General features: G+C 45.3%; 1 protein-coding gene across 1 annotated transcript in view; it reads left to right on the forward strand.

Annotated features, from left to right (window-relative positions):
* ylpm1 (YLP motif containing 1) overlaps window positions 1–21,091 on the forward strand; it is a 142,627-nt gene that overhangs the window by 75,934 nt on the left and 45,602 nt on the right. The window contains exons 6-12 of the mRNA XM_038774362.1: window positions 1,260–6,158; window positions 6,983–7,097; window positions 7,751–7,976; window positions 12,003–12,092; window positions 13,063–13,234; window positions 13,635–13,783; window positions 17,245–17,390. Coding sequence (XP_038630290.1) covers window positions 1,260–6,158; window positions 6,983–7,097; window positions 7,751–7,976; window positions 12,003–12,092; window positions 13,063–13,234; window positions 13,635–13,783; window positions 17,245–17,390 — 5,797 coding nt within the window. The remainder of the gene's footprint in view (window positions 1–1,259; window positions 6,159–6,982; window positions 7,098–7,750; window positions 7,977–12,002; window positions 12,093–13,062; window positions 13,235–13,634; window positions 13,784–17,244; window positions 17,391–21,091) is intronic.

The following is a 21,091-nucleotide window of genomic DNA, read 5'->3' on the forward strand; positions in this document are numbered from 1 at the left end:
CAGTCCAGATTTTACAAATGACGTTCAAACAAAGCTTCCACTCCACTTTTAACAACAAATCCAGTCCAGATTTCACACCAACCACTTTTGGATATTTTAGTCTTGATCACTGTGCAAACTGCTCGCAATTGCTTTAACTCTCAACTCCCAGACTGGATTGGAATTACATAAACTGTTTCCTCTACCGTTGAAGTATGTTGTCCCGCTTTAAGTCTAGTTACTGCGATTAAAACTAAAACAAAGGAAGTTGGCCTCCTATTCCTAAGCAACGGCACTGCTGCTACTATTTGTTCTTCACGCCACATCCCTCTCCAAACACAATAGAAACGGTGTTGGAACTGAGCGAACCCCCACACATACCTTTGTCCAACATGAATCTAACCACAAATTTTACCCTTCCAGGCACAGAAACATTTAACTAAACCCACTAAAACTATATTTTATTTATAATGTTTACCAATATAAATCCCTTAAAACTACCTTTATTTTCTAACATTTCCCCCTTTGAAAGAAATACATTTTCCTAATCATGGAGATTTCTTTACATTGGTATTACATCCACTTTATACACACTTAACATGATAAAAATCTAACCACATAACGTATTACGTCGTACAAGTGCAGTTTTCTTAGTTCACAATTACACATGTCATTTTATATAATTATAATGAGTTAATCAAAAGAAAGACAATAACTTCAATAGCATCGCTTAAAACTACCTTTATTTTCCGTTGCTAGTCTTTGATTATGTTGTAGCATGCGGATTCTATTTTTGTTCAGTAAATTGCAACACCAAAGTGATTATTTTGGAAATAACTGCGTTATTATGTTTTGCATTTTTAATTAAGGAAAACACGATGATATTAATGGTCCCCTGTATGAAGAAAATGTTCTTGGGTTGCCATGTTTAAAATTGTGTAATGCAAGCTATGTGCAGCCTGTGTTTCAAACAATGCAGTAAGGTTTCGGTTCTGAATAAATGAATAGGAAAGTAAATTATGTGAATTGTTCCTCAAAAGAATCAGCTGGAAAATGTCACGTGAACTAGCAGGTTGAGTGCTATTTTGCAAAAGAGTCAAAATTGAAGTAAATTTTTTGTTGAACTCTGATTAAGTCAGAGTTTCATCTTTTAGGAAATTAATTTGATATACTTTTTCACCAAAAACAAAACAGACTTCATTCGAATTTGCCCGGAGATTATTAAAAGCAAAAATGACTTTTAGTCCTTATGATAAATTATTTCTTCTTTTTCTCCAAAGGTTTGATGGACCAGGAGCAAGGGAAGGTTCTCGTTCACGATTTGATTTAATGGGTCCGAGAGTCCAAGGTCACCGATTTGAAGGACCCCAAATGAGATTTGAAGGACAAGCTTCAGGCCAGCGTGATCAGGGTGAAGCTGCAAGTCAGCATGCTGAGAATGAGGCTGTAGTTCAGCGTGTTGGGGATGAAGTCGTAGGTCAGTGCACAGAGGATTCAGCTATGGGTCAGCAAATTGAAGATAAAACCCCTCATTATCACCGGGAGACTGAGGTTTTGAATCAGGGCCCTGGTAATCGCTTTGAGAAACAAGGTCCCGGTGAGCGCTTTGAAAACCAGGCTCCCAGTAATCGCTTTGAAAAGCAGTCTCCCAGTAATCGCTTTGAAAAGCAGGCTCCCGGTAATCGCTTTGAAAAGCAGATTTCCGGTAATCGCTTTGATAAACGGCCTCCCAGTAATCGATTTGAAAAGCAGGCTACCGGTAATCGATTTGAAAAACAGGCTTGTGGTAATCGCTTTGAAAAGCAGGCTCCCAGTAATCTCTTTGAAAAGCAGGCTAACGTTAGTCGCACTGAGAAACAGGGTCCAACTGACCTTGTTGAAAAACAGGGGCCCGTTAATCGTATTGAGATGCAGGTTTCCAGCAATCGCCTTGAGAAGGATTGTCCAGGCAATCGCTTTGAGAAGGAGGTCCCCAGCAGTTACCCTGTGAAGGAGGGTCCCGGCAGTCACCCTGAGGTGCTGAGTCCCGGAAATCGTCTTCGAGTACAGGGTGCAGGTAATAGCGCTGAGATGCGAGGTCCAGGTAACCTCACTGAGGCACAGGGTCAGGGTAGTCACGCCAAGGTGCAGGGTCTAGGTAATCGCACTGAGACGCAGGGCCCGAGTAAGGGTATTCGAATTGAGACTCCGGCTCCGGGTAGTCACGTTGAGACACTGGGCCCGGGCAGTCGCGTTGAGACACCGGGTCCAGGCAGTCGTGCTGAGATGCAGGGTCCAGGCAGTCGCGTTGCGACGCAGGGTCCGGGCAGTCTCGTTGAGACGCAGGGTCCAGCCAGTCGCGTTGAGACGCAGGGTCCCGGCAGTCACATTGAGACGCAGGGTCCAGGTAGTCGGGTTGAGACGCATGGTCCGGGCAGTCACGTTGAAACCCAAGGTCTGGGCATTCGCTTTGAGGAGCAGGGTCCCAGTAATCGCCTGGATAAGCAGGGTCCAGCTGATCTTCTTAAAACCCCAGGTACCACAAATCGCTGTGAGATTCGAGGTCCGGACGGCAATATTGAGGGCCAGGGTTTGAGTAATCGTGTTGGAGGCCAGGGTCCAGGCACTCGCTTCGAGAAGCAGGTTACCAGTAATCGCGTTGAGGCCCAGAACGATTGCATCGAACCGCAAGGTACAGGCAATCGCATTGAGCTGCAAAGTCCGGGCAATCTCTTTGCGAGCCAGGGTTCTGGTAGTTGCTTTGACACTCAGGGTCCAAGGAGTCGCAATGAGGACCAAATTCCGGACAATCGTTCTGAGCAGCAGGGTCCTAGTGATCGCTTTGAGAAACAAAGTCCTGCAAATCGTTTTGAGAAGCTGGGTACAGGGGTTAACTGCTTTGATGGCCAGGGACCTGGGGATAACCGCTTTGAGGGTCCAGGGAGTAATCGCTTTGAGGGTCCAGGGAGTAATCGCTTTGAAGGTCCAGAGAGTAATCGCTTTGAGAGCCCTGGGGGTAATCGTTTTGACGGCCCTGGGGGTAAAGGGTATGAAGTCCCTGGAGGTAGTTGTTATGAGGGCCCAGGGGGTAATCGTTATGAGGGCCCAGGGGGTAATCGTTATGATGGCCCAGGGGGTAATCGCTTTGACGGCCCAGGGGGTAATCTTTTTGAGGGCCCAGGGGGTAATCGTTTTGAGGGCCCAGGAGGTAATCGTTTTGAGGGCCCGGGGGGTAATCGTTTTGAGGGCCCGGGGGGTAATCGTTTTGAGGGCCCGGGAGGTAATCGCTTTGACGGCCCGGGGGGTAATCGCTTTGAGGGCCCGGGGGGGAACCGCTTTGAGGGCCCGGGGGGGAACCGCTTTGAGGGCCCGGGGGGGAACCGCTTTGAGGGCCCAGGGGGGAACCGCTTTGAGGGCCCGGGGGGGAGCCGCTTTGAGGGCCCGGGGGGGAACCGCTTTGAGGGCCCGGGGGGAAATCGCTTTGAGGGCCCAGGAGGTGGTCCCTTTGAGGGCCCAGGAGGTGGTCCCTTTGAGGGCCCAGGGGATGATTGCTTTGAGGGCCACCGGGGGGGCGGTGGCTTTGAGGGCCATGGTCCAGGAGGTAATTTTGAAGGCCAGGGTCGGGGAACTCGCTTTGACGGCCAGGGCCGGGGGGGTCGCTTTGAGGGCCAGGGTCGGGGTGTCCGTTTTGACGGCCACGGTCGGGGGGGGCGATTTGAGAGCCTGGGTCCAATGGGTCGCTTTGAGGGCCAAGGTCCGATGGGCCGCTTTGAGGGTCGGGGCCTGGGTAGTCGCTTTGAGGGTCGGGGCTTGGGTAATCGCTTTGAGGGGCGGGGCCAGGGTCCCCGTTTTGAAGGCCAGGGTCAGGCCCAGCATTCAGCCGGTCCCGGGCAACGCTTCGATGGTAGTGGTCCAGTGTCTTGTTTTGAGGGCCAGGTTTCAGGTCAGTCCTTTGAAGACCCTGATGCAGGTCAGTGGTTTGATCACCCGGGTCAGGGGCAGCGTTCTGATAGGCAGCGCTTTGAAGGCCAGGGCCCAGGGCAGCGCTTTGAAGGCCCGGGTCCAGGGCAGCGTTTTGAAGGCCAGGGTCCAGGGCAGCGATTTGAAGGCCAAGGTCCGGGGCAGCGTCTTGAAGGCCAGGGTCCCGGACAGCGCTTTGAAGGCCAGGGTCCGGGACAGCGCTTTGAAGGCCAGGGTCCCAGGCAGCGCTTTGAAGCCCAGGGGTCCGGGCAGCGCTTTGAAGGACAGGGTCCGGGGCAGCGCTTTGATGGCCGGGGTCCCGGGCAGCGCTTTGATGGCCAGGGTCCCGCACAGCGCTTTGATGGCCAGGGTCCTGGGCAATGCTTTGATGGCCAGGGTCCTGGGCAACGCTTTGATGGCCAGGGTCCCGGGCAGCGCTTTGAAGGCCAGGATCCCGCACAGCGCTTTGAAGGCCAGGGTCCCGCACAGCGCTTTGAAGGCCAGGGCCCCGCACAGCGCTTTGAAGGCCTGGGTCCCGGGAAGCGCTTTGAAGGCCAGGGTCCCGGGAAGCGTTTTGAAGGCCAGGGTCCGGGGCCGTGCTTTGAAGGCCAGGGACCTGGGCCGCGCTTTGAAGGCCAGGGACCTGGGCCACGCTTTGAAGGCCAGGGACCCGGGCCACGCTTTGAAGGCCAGGGACCCGGGCCACGCTTTGAAGGCCCTGGCGGAAGATTTCAGGGTTCACGGTTTGATGGCCCAAAGGGACCAAGATTAACAGGGCCTCGTGGACTTTGCTCCACTGGACTTACTGCTACCAGTCCAAGACCCAAAGGCCTTCAAGTTCCAGTTGGACAAGGGTTGGAAGGACCCAAGTCTTCTCATCCATCTTCAGACAAAGTTGAGGAGCAGTTAAAACCAGCTGGAGACAAAAAACAAGAGGCCACAACTGTAGGCAAAGATGTAAAACACAACACTGATTCAGTATCACTGACTTCAGTGGAACAAATTAATGAAAAAGATGCAACCCATACAGCTTTGGCTACTGCATGCCCTAAAAGTTCAGATTCAACTGCAAATAAAGATTTAGTGAAAACAAAAGTTGATTTATCTAAATCACATGAAAATCAGAAGAAAATTGACTGTTCTGAGGCAGCAACACCTTCGGTAACTGTCACTCAGGAGCAAAAAACTCCAGCTGTGCAAAGTCTATCCAATTCTTCAGCCACCATAAAGGTTATGCCTGAGAAATCTGAGCCAAAAACTGTTAAAACAGACAAAAGGTTTGAATCTACACCATTGCGTCTGAATAATGATCGAGAGAAAGGCCCAGAGCATAGGCCACATACGGGCAAGGACTATCCCTCTATGCACAAGAATGACATTGACAGTAATAGAGATGGTCCAGAGATAAGACCACTGCTACATCACAGGATGGAAATGCAGGCACGTTGGCATCAGGGGGAAGAAAGACCGGTAGATGATCATTTCTCTGGACCGAGAGGAGGTCCAGCATATGAAAGAGAGAGAACTATGTCCTGGGAAAGAGGAAATTGGACTGGCCCTGGTTCAGACTTTTGGGATGAAAGAGATCCATTTCGAAGGGATGACCGGTTACTTCTTCGCCGGCCACCTCTGCCTCATGAAATTTTAGACAGAAGGGAGATTAGAGCTGCACCTCAGATGGAGGCTTTTGACCGAGGCTTTGATAGAGAATTTGACAGGAGTGGCAGGTCACGTGAACATGGATTTAACAGAGACAATGAATATGACAGAGAATACATCCACAGACGAGAAGAATGGAACTTTCATGGTTGTGGAAGGGACTTTTCTCCTTTACGCCCACGACCAGATAGATGGAGAGAAGAACCATGGCGGGATGAACCAGAACGGGGCTACCATCATGAGAAAAAGCGGGAGCTGTGGGGTCAGGACTATCCAGAAAGGCCAGACTGGAGGAGAGATGAGCATGATTATCCTCCAGAAAGGCTTGGATGGCAGAGAGAACAGGTAGATGAAAGAAGATATCCAGATACAGACAATAGGCGGTTACCTTTTGACAGTTTGCAAGAGATACCATCACAGACTGGTCCTGTTCGTGCGCCTGTAGTAGCTGAAGAGCCACCCGTGCCTTTCTCTGACAAACCCCCGGTCGACCAACCACCTGGTGGACAAAATATAGTCGCGTTATCTGAACGAGAGCATGAAATTATCTTGAAGGCAGCGCAAGAACTGAAATTATTACGGTAAGTGGCTCTTCTATGTCTGGTGGATATAATTTAAGAGAATATAGTTATTTAATGTGGGAAAACCTGGGCAGATAATATTGACCTCTTCAGCTGCTATCTATCACAAATTATGTTTAATCTACTAATTTGACCTATTGAGCAGGCTCCACCAATCAAACTGATCATGGCTGATCATCTATCTCTTGGCCCATTTTTTCCCACCATCTCCAGATCCCTTGATGTCATTAGTATCCAGACATTCTACAGCATTACTATTCCGGAGTAGTCCAACATCAAATCCTGAGGATCCACCATTGACCAGAACATTAACAGGACCAGTTGGGCACACACACGCACACAGACCATGACTTTTGAGTGGGTCACAGGCTCGATATTCTGAGGCAGTAGCTCGCCTCCAGTTTTCCCGAAGCCTATTTACTGTCTCCAGGCACAATAGGAGTGTGATTCAATGCTCCCTATTTTGCTGGATAAGTACAGCTCCAACAACACTAGAAACCTGACACCATCCAGGGCAAAGCAGCTTGATACCATCTTAAACATCGACCCCACCACCACGACCAATTTGGTGTGTACTATCTATATGATGCAGTGTAGTAAATAACCAAGGCTTCCCTGACCATGTCTTCCAAACTCTGACTACTGCCTAGAAAGGCATTGTGAGCATGAGTATATTGCAACCCCCCCCCCCCCACCCCCATTGCATACACATTTGATTTGAAAATATATTGCCATTCCTTCACTATAATTGTGTCAAAATCCACATTATCTCCTTAGCCAGAGTTGTGCTCAGTGCTTTCATTTTACTTCTTGTGGTATTTCAGTGAGTTACAGGAGATTGAGAGAGTACCTCTTTTACCTAGCAAAACAGACTCAGCTGGAATTCCTCCTGTAATTCAAGATTATCAGAATGCTAAAACTGGCCAAGACTTTTACAAGGTAAGGAAATAGTTAGCCAACAATCCAGTCCAAGAACTGGATAACACCAGATTCAAATATTTTCTGCACCATGTCGGGAAATTAGATTGCATGTCATTTTGTCACCTTCAGTAACAACAGAAGATACTGTTCACATGCAGTCATAGTAGAGTAGACCATCTTTGAAATGTAAATAGTATCCGATAACTTGGGCCACATTTGCCTTCCCTGGTTTGAAGAAGAAAGACCTGATGACCTCATCTTTCATTCATCTGAAGGATGACTGGTGAATCGGTTTGAACTAGTCAAGTGTGTCTAGACTTAGTAAGAATGACAGATTCCCATCCCTGAATAACCTTAATAAGCCAATTGACTTTTTATGATCGCTTTTGTGGCAACCTTTTTCTGCTACCATATTGCAAATGACCAAAATTTAGTGAGTTTTGCTGTGGATTTTGAGCACGTGGCTTTGTAGTTTCTCCGGTCCTGAATGATGAGCCCCCGATTTTCTTCCTGCTTTTTATTACAGCGAGATAGTTTAAGTAGTCTATCTTAGTCAAGATACTATAAACAAAGTGCTTTCTATGATGTGTGGCTTTTGATATTTTGAATAATCTTGTGCTGCATCCAAATATTTAACTAACCTCATCGCTTTATCCTAATCGCTGTTATAGGATATGGCAAACAGTGAAAACTCCATACTTGGTCCTGTCCCGCCTGAAACTCCCATCCAGTCAGAACGTTGGGACACAGATACATTCCACGGTTTATGGGATTCTGGAACTGAGCCCAAAAATCCTGATTCCAATTATGGTTACAGTGAGCCTTCTCCAGTTGCTACCACTCCACTTAACAAGCCACCACCAATTCAGAAAACTGTTGATTATGGACACGGACGTGGTGAGTATGAAATCAAAAGCGTCAACATTTATGTTGTGCCTATAATGTAAAACATCCCAAAGTGCTTCACCGGAATATTTCAAACAAAATTAGACACCAAGCTGCATGTGCTGTGAGGACAGATGACCAAATGCTTTAAAGGAGCAAAAGAGGTTTAAGACGGTAATTCTCGACAGTTAAAAGCTGTCTGCCAGTGGTGGGACTGCAAAAATAGGGATGCACAGAAATATTGATGGTTGTCTGACTGAGCCAGGTTAGAATTTAGGATGGGTGAGACCATGGATAGATTTGAAAATGGGGGATGAAAATTTTACAATTCAGATTAGGACCCAATGTAGATCAGTAAGCACACTTTTTGTTTTGGTGTATCTTCGCACATTTTTTCCCGTTGAGGAATAGTTGAAGTGGTGGAAAGATTCCTCGGCTAATTATCAGCCTGTTGAACTGCGTTATGAACACTCCTGAACCCTCTGGTCCACGGACAGGAACGCTACCACTGTGTCACAAGATCTCCGAGCACAGGTTTGATCAGAGAACGATACTTGGTGCGAATTAGGAGATGGACAGCAGAGCTTTCAATGAGCTTCTGTTATGTTGGGTCGAATACGAGACACCAGCCAGGAGAACATTGGAATAGTTAAGTCTAGAAATAATAAATCCTTCTGTTGAGAGCTTACGTGCACAAGGTAACACGTTGATCTATCTGTTGTGTCAGATCTTTATACTTGTTTGCACAGGAAAAAGAGAGTCTTGGGTTTTTTTCCCCATTCTCCTCAAGAATTTGTGTCATGCATCAGTCATGAACAAAATTATGTAATGGCACCCTGGGCGAGTGCACAGTCAATTCCCCCCCCCCCCCCCCCCCCCCCCCCCCGACAAAAGGACCCAATTCCCTGGACTGACCCATCTCCCTCTCTCCCGGACTGACCCCCGCCCTCCCTCCAGCAATGACCCCCCTAGACCCATGAATAGGGATGTCTCTTATCTCTTTGCAACTGTTGGGAGCGTTTTTTGCTGTTCCTGACTCTCACATTCTGACTGAGGAAGGTTGGGTGAGACGGGTTTGAGAATTAAAGCACAGGTAAGCCTGGCGAGAGTGGCAATCTGAAGGATGTTCTGGTCCATTGTTGCTTTTTTGTGAGTTAGAAATAATTTTAAGGCTTAGCACTTACTCCGATCGTGGAGGGATCTTTTATAATGTTTATTGCCACAAGTAGGCTTACATTAACACTGCAATTAAGTTACTGTGAAAAGTCGTCTAGTCGCCACATTCCGATGCCTGTTCTGGTACACTGAGGGAGAATACTGAATGTCCAATTAAGCTAATGTCTTTCGGGACTTGTGCGAGGAAACTTAGAAGAAACCCATGCAGCCAATACAGCAGAACAGTCAGGCACTGAACTTTACACCTAGTTCAGTATAGTGTTAAAAAAAAAAGGAGATGTTCAATGTGCGCAATGTTCCAGCAACCTATTGACGTTCTTGTTTTCCTTTTACATAAATGTGACAATAAGTCAATCAATCAACATGTACCAAAGTACAGTGGAAAGTATTTTTCTGGGGCCAAGTGAATGTACACAGTAGACAAAAAGAATAATCGACGAAGTACATCGACAAATAGTGATTGGTTACAGCCTTTATTTCAAAGGGAATAGATTGTAAAAATAGGAAAGTCTTGTTAAAACTGTACAGGGCACTAGTTAGACCATACATGGAATAGTGTGAACAGTTTTGGTCCCCTTATCTAAGGAAAGATACTGGCATTGGAGGCAGTCCAGAGAAGGTTCACTAGGTTTATCCTGAGTATGGAGAGATTTTCTTCTGAGCAGTGGCTGAGTAGGTTGGGCCTGTACTCATTGGAGTTTAGAAGAATGAGAGGTGAGCTTACTGAGACATATAGGATTCTCGGGGGGGCTTGACAAGATGGATACTGAGATGTATTTTTCCCTTGTGGGAAAGTCTAGGACCAGAGGGCATCATCTCAGAATAATGGGTCATTAATTTAGTACCGAAATGGGGAGGAATTTCGTCTGTGGGTACCGAATCTGTGGAATTCTTTACCACAGTGGGCTGCAGAGGCTGGGACATTATCCATGTTCAAGACTGAGATAGACATTTTTAATCAGCAAGGGCTATGAAGATAAAGTGTTGAGGATTAATATTAATAATACTAATCTTTATTGTTACAAGTAGGCTTGCATTAATATTGCAATGAAGTTACTGTGAAAAGGCCCTAGTCGCCACACTCCGGTGCCTACTCGGGTACTGAGGGAGAATTCAGAATATCTAATTCACCTAACAAGCATGTCTTTTGGGACTTGTGGGAGGAAATCGGATCACCCGCAGGAAATCCATGCAGACATGGGAAAAACGTGCAGACTCTGCACAGACAGTGACCCAAGTGGGAATTGAACCCGGGGCTCTGGCTCTGTGAAGCAACAGTGGTAACCACTGTGCTACGGTGCCGTCCATAAATTAAAATAAAGTTTCCAAAATCCCTGGTAACTATCCCTTTTGAGGGCGAGAGCTGACTCGTGGTGATTTAACCTGAGGATCACCATACCTTCGGTGAAAGTCAAGGTTGAGAAGGTGGGCCTTCAGGAATAATCTCAGCTGGTGCAGGGATTGAACCCATGCCTTTGGCCTCACTGTTGGCATCACAAACGAACTGTCTAGCCAACTGGGATTATCAGATCAATCAAGATCTCATTGAATGGCAGAGCAGACTCGATGGGCCGAATGGCCTACTTCTGCTCCTATGCCTTTTGGTTTTATTTCCTCAACCCACGGCACACCTTGAACTCTCTTACCGTTCTACTCTTTTTTTTTTTAAATATGAATTTGGAGTACCCAATTAATTTTTTCCAATTAAGGGACAATTTAGCGTGGCCAATCCACCTAGCTTGCACATCTTTGGGTTGTGGGGGCGAAACCCACCCAAACACGGGGAGAATGTGCAAACTCCACACGGACAGTGACCCAGAGCCGGGATCGAATCTGGGACCTCAGCGCCATGAGGCAGCAGGGCTAACCCACTGCGCCACCGAGCTGCCCTTCTTCCCTTTCTACTCTGCAAAGTTACTGTTTCAGCTCAACTTCTTTGATGTTAAAAATATCCCAGATCTTCCAGTCACCAGATTATCAGGGACAAGGAGTATTCCCTAAAATAGTCTCCCAAACCCATTGGAAGTCCCAACGCACTGACACCATGGGAGTTGCCTAGAAACTTTGTACTTCCAATGTGCAATTCCCCATCTTTCCGGGATCTTTTGAAAATCTCTCCAGTTTTGAGTTGGAGAGTCAGAGACTGGCAGTACTTATTTACCTACCTGAATGGCTACTCAGGAAACATTAGCCTGAGAAATACTAATCAAACTCCTAGATGATCTTTCAGCCAACCACGCTACCCACCCATCTTAACAATCCCCAACTACCCGACTCCATCTCCACCCTACCCAAACTCGCCACTCCACCTAGGGCGACAGGGTGGCACAGGGGTTAGCACTGCTGCCTCACAGCGCCAGGGACCCAGGTTCTATCCCACCTTGGGTGATGTGTGGGTTCTGCACGTTCTCCCCGTGTCTACATGAGTTTCTTATCTCACTTGTCCTACAACGCTCATTCACTAGCCCTCTGAAAAACTGATTAAATGGCCCAAAGCTTTTCAGTGTGTTTGTGAATACGACACCAGAATAGGGGAGCTGGTGCTGTAAAATGGGTACGTGGCTTTGCTGGTGCCTCCGAGGTTTATAGCGTTGATTGAGCTCTGCAGGATCTTCCGCCCGAAGAATAGCTAGAAAAATGTTCCTTTGAAAGTTAAGTTTATTTTCCCCAATTGATGTCGTGATGTTCCTGAATCAAAGCCTGTTTTTTTTAATGAAAATTGTTCAGGGTTGCTAGTTACTGTCACGAGATTGTGCAGATGTGTGCAGCATTTTAAAGCTGCAAAAGTCTCCATTCCACATTTGGTGGTCCATTGTCGAGTACCATACTTTTTTAAAAATTGTTTTTTTTCTTCTTTTGTAGATGCAGGAGGAGGGAGGATTGAACAGATCCCTTATGGAGAACGGGTTTCACTGGGTCCTGAGCCAATTCGAGAACGAATATATGATAAAGGTAGTACAAATTGCATTAATTCAGTGATCTTTAGCATTTTACAGCCAATGAAGTTTGAGGGTAATTGTCCATTCTACTTTTGTAGCAATATTTTTTAGATTTCATTTGAAAAAAATTGTTATGGATGAACCAGTTGTTTATTGTGTATGGAAGCTTCATTTGGATACATTTAGAGGTGCATTACGTTTTTCCACTTAATTTAATTCTCAAGTACCTATTACAAAAGCAAAATTAACTTTTGGAAAAGAGTATATTTGTTTTTGTTGGAATTAAATCACATGGAATCGACTTTTCTCCAAAATGAATGATTTTCTAGTTTTACAGGTTTGCAAGATACTCATATATATTATCTTTCAATATTATAACAACTTTGGCTCTTTAGAATTTAGTCCTCCTGACTTAATTCAAACAGCAAGTTAAGATTAAGCGGTCAATTTTTGTTCCTAATACTGAACTACTCCGCGATTAATAATAGACAAAAGCAAACAAACTGGTGCTAACTTGAGACAACCCTTTAATGTGATAGACTGATGATAACAGTCTAGAACGCAAGTGTTTTCTAATGTTTGAGTACTTACTGCACGCACACTTGATGCCACTGCAGCATGTGCCCGTACAGTTATTTGGTCATTAAAATAAACAGAATCCTCACAGGGTTCCTGCAAGCAATATTTTTCAAAAATAAAACCTTATTACTAATTTGGGGGTGGTCCACAGGTAAAATACTTTCTGTTGGCAATAGTTAAGTAAACAAGTGTCTTCTGCTTTAAATGGTCAGAGTCATGATAACATTTGCTGACACTTGCTAACATAACCTATTTACAAGTAGCAGTCAACTAATAGTCAACTCTTTCATGCAATCAAGTTTGTTAATTCTTGCTATTTAAATAAAATAAATTAAGAAATTCCCCCAGACTAAATGAGTCAAACAGACTTCAGAACTCTCATAAAATTGTTCTCCCCCATTCAGATTCTCTACGTCCTCGTGATCGTTATGGAGACAGAGATCCATTCCTGGAACGAAGGGATCCATTTTTGGACCGCAGAGACTATGATAGAGAGCGTGATCTATACAGGGACAGATCGATGGGTGACTACGAGAGGGAAGGATTTGACCGTGACCGATTTGGTCGTGAGGACAGGTAATAATTAGACCTGTATTTATAAAGTATGAACATGCTGAGAAAGTGTTTTTGCTTTGTTGCAGTTGAGTTTGCAATGGCAGCCAAGAGGTAACATCAAACATTTTCATACAGCTGTAAACCATACAATGTCTCACCACATCATTTCTGCAGTGTAATGATGTATCATTAATATATGTTCATCTTTAATGAATGCAAATAACAAAACCGTTCATTGGCATTCACCAAAGCAGTCTTTGGACATGAAGCCTGACAATGAAGCAGCTGCAAATTTCTGTACAGAAGAGCGATCCTTTCCGGTTGCCATGTCATGGAGGAACCTGGTTCTCTTCTGTAAGTAAACAAAATTATTTCCCCAGTAAATGCAAAAGGTCATCTTCATCTTGTGCTTCATTTTCAGAATGTCTCAAGGCCCATCTGGCCGTTCAAGTGGATATCACAACTATCAGGACAATAAAGACAATTTCAACCGAGGGGGTTTTGACAGACCACAATTTGATCGCTTATCTGATCGACCACCATTTGATCACCCACCTAGTGGTTTTGCAGGTATTTGGGTTTTTTGTAGTTATTTGCCCACTATGTTATTTGTTGATGACTTCGCAAATCATTGCATCATAGCGACACAGTCTAAATCACATCATCGCTGACATAGTCTAAATAGCATCAGGTGATTGAGGTGATAATTATATACTGCATGAAATTGTTGCACAATATGTCCATTGCTAGCAGTCTCTGCAAGTATCAATGGTTTAGACCTCCAGTGCTGGTAGATTGATCCGAATAGCATGATTTAAGTATTGTGGGTAGATTTAGTTACGTTGGAAATACCTATGTGTTGGAATAGAAGAAGTTATCTGAATCGGTCCAAATTCCAATGATAGAGGTTCACTCAACTATTTAAATATGAAAATAACATCTACTAACTTTAATATAAATCTGTTGAGGTACTGTGTCTAATTTTTAGTCATGGTTGAGAATTAGCAGTTTTTGAACTTTTCTCACAGTACTCAGTTGACGTTAGAAAATGATACATTGCATCATTATCCGTGACCCCCCCCCCTTTGTTTTTAAAGACCTAGAACATTCTCTATTCACAAGAACAATAAAAGTAGAAGCAGGAGTGGACCATATGGCCTGTCAATCCTTCTCTGCCATTCAGTATGATAATGGCCGATCTTGGGCTTCAACTCTATTTTCCCATCTGCTCTCCATATCCCTTGATTCCCTGAGAGACCAGAAATCTGTCTATTCCAGCCTCTGGGTCAGAGAATTCCATAGATTCACAAACCTTTAAGTGAGTAATAGGGCAGTACGGTGGCGTAGTGGGTTAACTCTGCAGCCTCTCGGCGCCAAAGTCCCAGGTTCGATCCCGGCTCTGGGTCACTGTCCGTGTGGAGTTTGCACATTCTCCCCGTGTTTGCGTGGGTTTCGCCCCCACAACCCAAAGCTGTGCAAGCTAGGTGGATTGGCCACGCTAAATTGCCCCTTAATTTGAAAAAATGAATTGGGTACTCTAAATTTATTTAAAAAGAGTAAGTAATTTCTCCTCATCTCAGTCTTAAATGACTGGCCTCTTACCATGAGACTGTGCCCCAATATTTTAGGTTCCCCATTAATGGAAACAATCTGTCAGTATCTACCATATCAAGCCTCTTCAGTCCTGTATATTTCAGTGAGATAGCCTTTCATTCTTCCGAACTCCTAAAAATGTATGTCCAATTTACTCAGCCTCGTATCAGAGGACAAATCCTCTAATTCCGGGGACTAATTTGAGCGTATCTTCCCCGTACCACTTCCAATACAAGTATATGTTTTCTTAAATGTGGACACCAAATCTATACGCACACTCCGACTTGTGGCTCCTTGCAGTAAAGGCCAACATGACCGTACCTTTTTAACATTTACGCTACCCAAGTGCCAGACAATGACTATCTCCATCAAGAGGGAATCTAAACATCACCCCATGACATTCAATGGCATTACCATCGCTAAATCCCCTACTAAATATTGTGGCCTACATGAGCAAGTTAGAAGCTGTGAATTTTGCAGCAAGGAACTTGCCTCCTGATTCTCCAAAGCCTGTCCATCATTTACGAGGCAGTGGATAGGATGGAATACTCTCCACTTGTGTGAATTAGTTTTTTTTAAATTCATTCATTGGATACGGGTGTCGCTGGCTGAGCCAGAACTTTTTGCACACCCGTAATTTCCCTTCAATTGAGTGACCCACTGGGTCATTTCCAAGGCATTTAAGAGTCAACAACATTGCTGTGGGTCTGGAGTGACATGGGGCCAGACCAAGTAAGGACGGCAGATTAACCCGACAATTAACAATGATTTCATGGTCGTCATTGGACTTTTAATTCCAGATTCTTCTTGAATTCAAGTTTCAGTATCTGCCGTGGTGGTATTTGGACCCTTGTCTCCAGAGTATTAACCTGGGTTTATGGGTTACTAGACCAATGATAATGCCACTATGCCACCACCTCCCCTCAACTTCAAAAACACATAAGAAGCTCGGTACCATCCAGGACAAAATTGCCCACTTAATTGACACTCCACTACCACCTTAAACCTTCATACTTTCTGCCATTGACACAGTGCAGCAGTATGTATCCAGCACTGAAGCAACTTGCCAAGGTTTTTCAACAGCCCCTTCCAAACCTGTGATCTCTACCAGCTAGGACGCATTTGAGCACCACCACCTGCACCTCCAAGCAACACACCACCTGAACTTAGAACTACATTGTTGTTCCTTCACTGTTACTGGATCAAAATCTTGGAGATCCCTCCCGAACGGCACCATGGGTGTACCTACAGCACATGGACTGCATCATTTTAAGAAAGTGGCTCACCACTACAAGTTCAAGGGAAATAAGAGTATGGGCAACAAATGCTGGCCTAGCCACTGATGCTCACAACCTGTGAAAGAATGAAACAAATTCCTTGCTTTACCTGCATGATGACTTCCTGCGTTCCTTGTATAAGCACAACAAAGTCTCTCTGAACATCAATATTTACGAGCTTCACATCTTGTATTTCTATTCTTCTGATCATGTGAATAACTTCCCCACATCTGCCACCTTGTTGCCCAGTCAATTAACTTGTCTATGTCTCTTGCAGCCTCCCTGCCCGCTCCACAGCTTACCATTCCATCTAGCTTGGTATCATTAACAAACTTGGATATATTACTCTCTGTCTATTCACCCAAGTCACTAATATAGATGATATTTGCAGAGGCCCCAGCGCTGATCCTTACAGCACTCCACTTATTTATTTTTGTTCCGTGCAATCAAATCTGGTTTCATTTTGCTGTCTTTACAACTTTACTTTCAAGTTCCAAGATCAAAGATCATACATTTCCTACAATGCAGAAGGAGGCCATTCGGCCCATTGGGTCTGCAGCGACCCTCTGGAAGAGCACCCTACCTAGGCCCACTCCCCTACTATCCCCATAATCCCACCAAACCTGCACATCTATGGGCATCAACGGGCAATTTAGCATAGCCAACCCACCTGACCTGAACATCTTTGGACTGTGGGAGGAAACCGGAGCACCTGGAGGAAACACGTGCATCACTGGGAAAACCTGAAAACTCCGCACAGACAGTCGCCCTCGGACGGAATTGAACCTGGGTCCCTAGCTCTGTGAGGCATTATTGCTAACCACTATGCCACCGTGCCGACCCTACTGATCCTCACTGTTAGTTTTCTCTGTTCTCTTATATCAGCCTGTTTTTGCAAAGATGGTTACCAAAATTTTACAAAACAAAGATGTGGTCTTATTCTGCAAACCACTGCATGCAAGCTTTGCTCATTTTATGTCTATAGCTTAACATTACTGTTATCTTTATATCATGTCTGGACTCTTGCACTAAGAATAATTTTATTTTTTGCCAAATTGCATTGTTTATCTCAACTGCATGCACATCTTTGAAGTTTTTGATGTTTATTGAGAAGCTGATAACCTGTATTAGCCAAATCTGTTCACTTAACTAAAATTTCAGGTGAAAGACGTGGGTATTCTGATGAGAGGCTGCCCGCTTCGACTCCTCACCCAGCACATCCTCCTCCACGCGTTGAAAAGAAGCCGGAGAGTAAAAACGTTGATGATATTCTGAAAATGCCTGGCAGGCAAAGCCGACCTGACAGGGTGAGTTCTGTTTGTTTATCTCATCTTTACTATCTTCTTTTGAGCTTTTCCTTTGTTAGATTATATTTTGAAACTCGTAAATCAAATTTGTGTGGAGTTATTTTGTCTGAGTTGTAGTGTTTGAAATATCCTGGAGCTACTTGTCAATTTTGCTCAGTGAGAGCACCCTTGCTATTCAGACAAAATGTCAGGATTCAAGCACCCGTTAAGGACCACAGTGGCAATTTGGGGCGCCAGAGAATGTAGGTAGGGTTCTAAATGAATTCATTGGCCGGGATTCTCTGAGCCCACGCGGGTTGGAGAAACAGCGTTGACGGCAAAAATTCCGGCCACGCTGCTTCGCCGCCGGAACAAGATTCTCTGCTGGCCGGAGAATCGGCACCAGTCGCGGCGTGTGGCCGATGCGGCACTGGTCGGGGACTGTTGAAAGAGGTCCCCGCGGCAACTCTCCGTGGTCAACTGGCCGAGTTCTGCTGGTGTGGTTTACATATGGTGTCCCCCCTGGTGGGAGGGGGGAAATCAGACTCCAGGAGGGCCTCTATGACGGCCAGGCCCGCGATCTTGGGCTACCGATTGGCGGGGGCGTGCGATCTGGGGGGGTGTGGCCTACCTTGTTCCGCATGAGTTGCACTGCCGGCGCGGAAACGGCCACCATGCGCCGGTGCAGAAATGGCTGCATGCGCGGACCTGCGCCGGCAGTGCAGCACCGCATATCGGCACCGGAGCTGCGTGGAGCACTCCAGTGTCGTGCTGGCCCCCTGTGAGCGACTGAATCGCTGGGCCAAGAGGCCTGTTGATGCCAGCGTTAAACACTCCGGTGTTTACCACGGCGTCAACACTTAGCCGGGATTTTAGAGCATACCGGCCATTATGTTGGTGTTTGCTCGTGAGAGGGATGATGTGTGTATAGAAATCACGGAGAAGGACTGATAAAATTAAAGAAATTATTAGGCAGAGAGGAGGTTCTGAGTGGTCTGGCAGGCTTGAAAGTAGATAAATCACCAGAGCCAGATGAAATGTATCCCAGGCTATTGAGTGAGGCATGGGAGGAGATAGGCCGGTGGCAATAATTTTCAATTCCTCTCTGGCCACAGGAGAGGTGCCGGAGGACTGGAGGATCGTCAATGTGGAAAGAAGCATGGAAGAGATAAAACAGGAAACTACAAACCAGTCAGTCTAACCTCAATAGTGGTGAAACTATTGGAAGCAATTCTGAGACTGAATTAATCTGCATTTGAAGAGGCAGGGATTAATTGAGAACAGTTAGCATGGTTTAGTTAAGGGGAGGTCTTGTTTGACCAACTTGATTGATTTTTCGAAGAGATGACCGGGTGTGTAGATGAGGGAAATGCATTTGATGGAGTCTATTGCACTTGGCACATTGGGTCCAGAATTGGCTGAGTGGCAGGATGCAGAGGGTGATGGCCAAAGGGTGTTTACTGACTGGAAGCCAAAGCCAAGTGGGGTCCAGCAGGGATCATTTTTGGAGCCCTTGCTGTTTTTGGTTTATATAAGTGATTTAGACATTACTGTAGGGGGTGTTTGCTAGAGCTGTTAGGGAGTGTTTAAACTAATGTGGCAGGGGGATGGGAACCAATGCAGGAAGTTGAAAGGTGGTAAAACAGGGACAGAAACAAAACGCAGTAAGGGGGAAAGTGTAAGGCAGAGAAGCCATAGTCAAAAATCAAAAAGGGTGACAGTACAAGGTACAGTGACTGAGGGGAGCTCAGTGAATAGGACCAGTAATACTAAAAGGAATAAAACGGAAAGTAAAAACGTAAATGGTAAGCGATGCGACAGGTTGTTACATGAGAAAAGTTAAGAGGAAATATAACTTGGGAGAGGTTACTGATCGACGTGTTAAGATTCAAAACAGAGGTATAAAAGCCAACATAAGTGTACTTTACCTTTATGATTTAGTGGCTATTACTGAAAAATGGTTAAAGGATGGTCAAGACTGGGAGTTAAATATCCACGGGTATCAAACTGTTCGGAAGGACAGAGTGGATGGTAAGGGAGGTGGTGTAGCTCTGTTATTTAAGGATGACATCTGGGAAATAGCAAGGGATGGCATCGGTGCTATGGAGGATAAGGTTGAATCCATTTGGGTGGAAATCAGGAATAGTAAGGCGAAAAAGTCACAGATAGGAGTAGTCTATAGGCCACCAAATAGTAACATTGTGGTGGGGAAATAACTGATGCATGTAGAAATGGTACAGCAGTTGTCATGGGGGATTTTAATCAACATGTCGATTGGTTTAACCAGGTCGGTCAAGGCAGCCTTGAGAACGAGTTTGTAGAATGTATCCGCGATTGTTTCCTAGAACAGTATGCAATGGAACCTACGAGGGAACAAGCGGCCCTCGATCTGGTCCTGTGCAGTGAGACAGGATTGATTAATAATCTCATAGTTCGGGATCCTCTCAAAAGGAGCGATCACAATATGGTGAAATTTAAAATACAGATGGAGGGTGAGAAGATTAAATCAAAAACTAGTGTTTTGTGCTTAAACAAAGGCGATTACAATGGGATGAGAGAAGAGCTAGCTAAGGTAGACTGGGAGCAAAGACTTTATGGTGAAACAGTTGAGGGACAGTGGAGAACCTTCCAAGCGATTTTTCACTGCTCAGCAAAGGTTTATACCAACAAAAAGGAAGGACGGTAGAAAGAAGGAAAATCGACCGTGGATCTCTTAAGAAAATAAGGGAGAGTATCAAATTGAAGGAAAAAGCAGACAAAGTGGCAAAGGTTAGTGGGTGACTAGAGGACTGGGAAATTTTTAGGGGGCAACAGAAAGCTACTAAAAAATGCTATAAAGAAGAGTAAGATAGATTATGAGAGTAAACTTGCTCAGAATATAAAAACAGATAGTAAAAGTTTCTACAAATATATAAAACAAAAAAGAGTGGCTCAGGTAAATATTGGTCCTTTAGAGGATGAGAAGGGAGATTTAATAATGGGAGATGAGGAAATGGCTGAGGAACTGAACAGGTTTTTTGGGTCGGTCTTCACAGTCGAAGACACAAATAACATGTCAGTGACTGATAGAAATGAGGCTATGACAGGTGTGGGCCTTGAGATGATTGCTATCACGAAGGAGGTAGTGATGGGCAAGCTAATGGGGTGAAAGGTAGACAAGTCTCCTGGCCATGATGGAATGCATCCCAGAGTGCTAAAAGAGATGGCTAGGTAAATTGCAAATGCACTAGTGATAATTTACCAAAATTCACTAGACTCTGGGGTGGTCCCAGCGGATTGGGAATTGGCAAACGTGACACCACTGTTTAAAAAAGGTAGGCAGAAAGCGGGTAATTATCGGCCAGTGAGCTTAACTTCGGTAGTAGGGAAGATGCTGGAATCTATCATCGAGGAAGAAATAGCGAGGCATCTGGATGGAAATTGTCCCATTGGGTAGGCGCAGCATGGGTTCATAAAGGGCAGGTCGTGTCTAACTAATTTAGTGGAATTATTTGAGGACATTACCAGTGTGGTAGATAACAGGGAGCCAATGGATGTGGTATATCTGGATTTCCAGACCGCCTTTGACAAGGTGCCACACAAAAGGTTGCTGCATAAGATAAAGATGCATGGTATTAAGGGTAAAGTAGCAGCATGGATAGAGGCTTGGTTAATTAATAGAAAGCAAAGAGTGGGGATTAATGGATGTTTCTCTGGTTGGCAATCAGTAGCTAGTGGTGTCC

The sequence above is a fragment of the Scyliorhinus canicula genome, chromosome 2 (assembly GCF_902713615.1).
Source record: "Scyliorhinus canicula chromosome 2, sScyCan1.1, whole genome shotgun sequence".
Classification (NCBI taxonomy): Eukaryota; Metazoa; Chordata; class Chondrichthyes; order Carcharhiniformes; family Scyliorhinidae; genus Scyliorhinus; species Scyliorhinus canicula.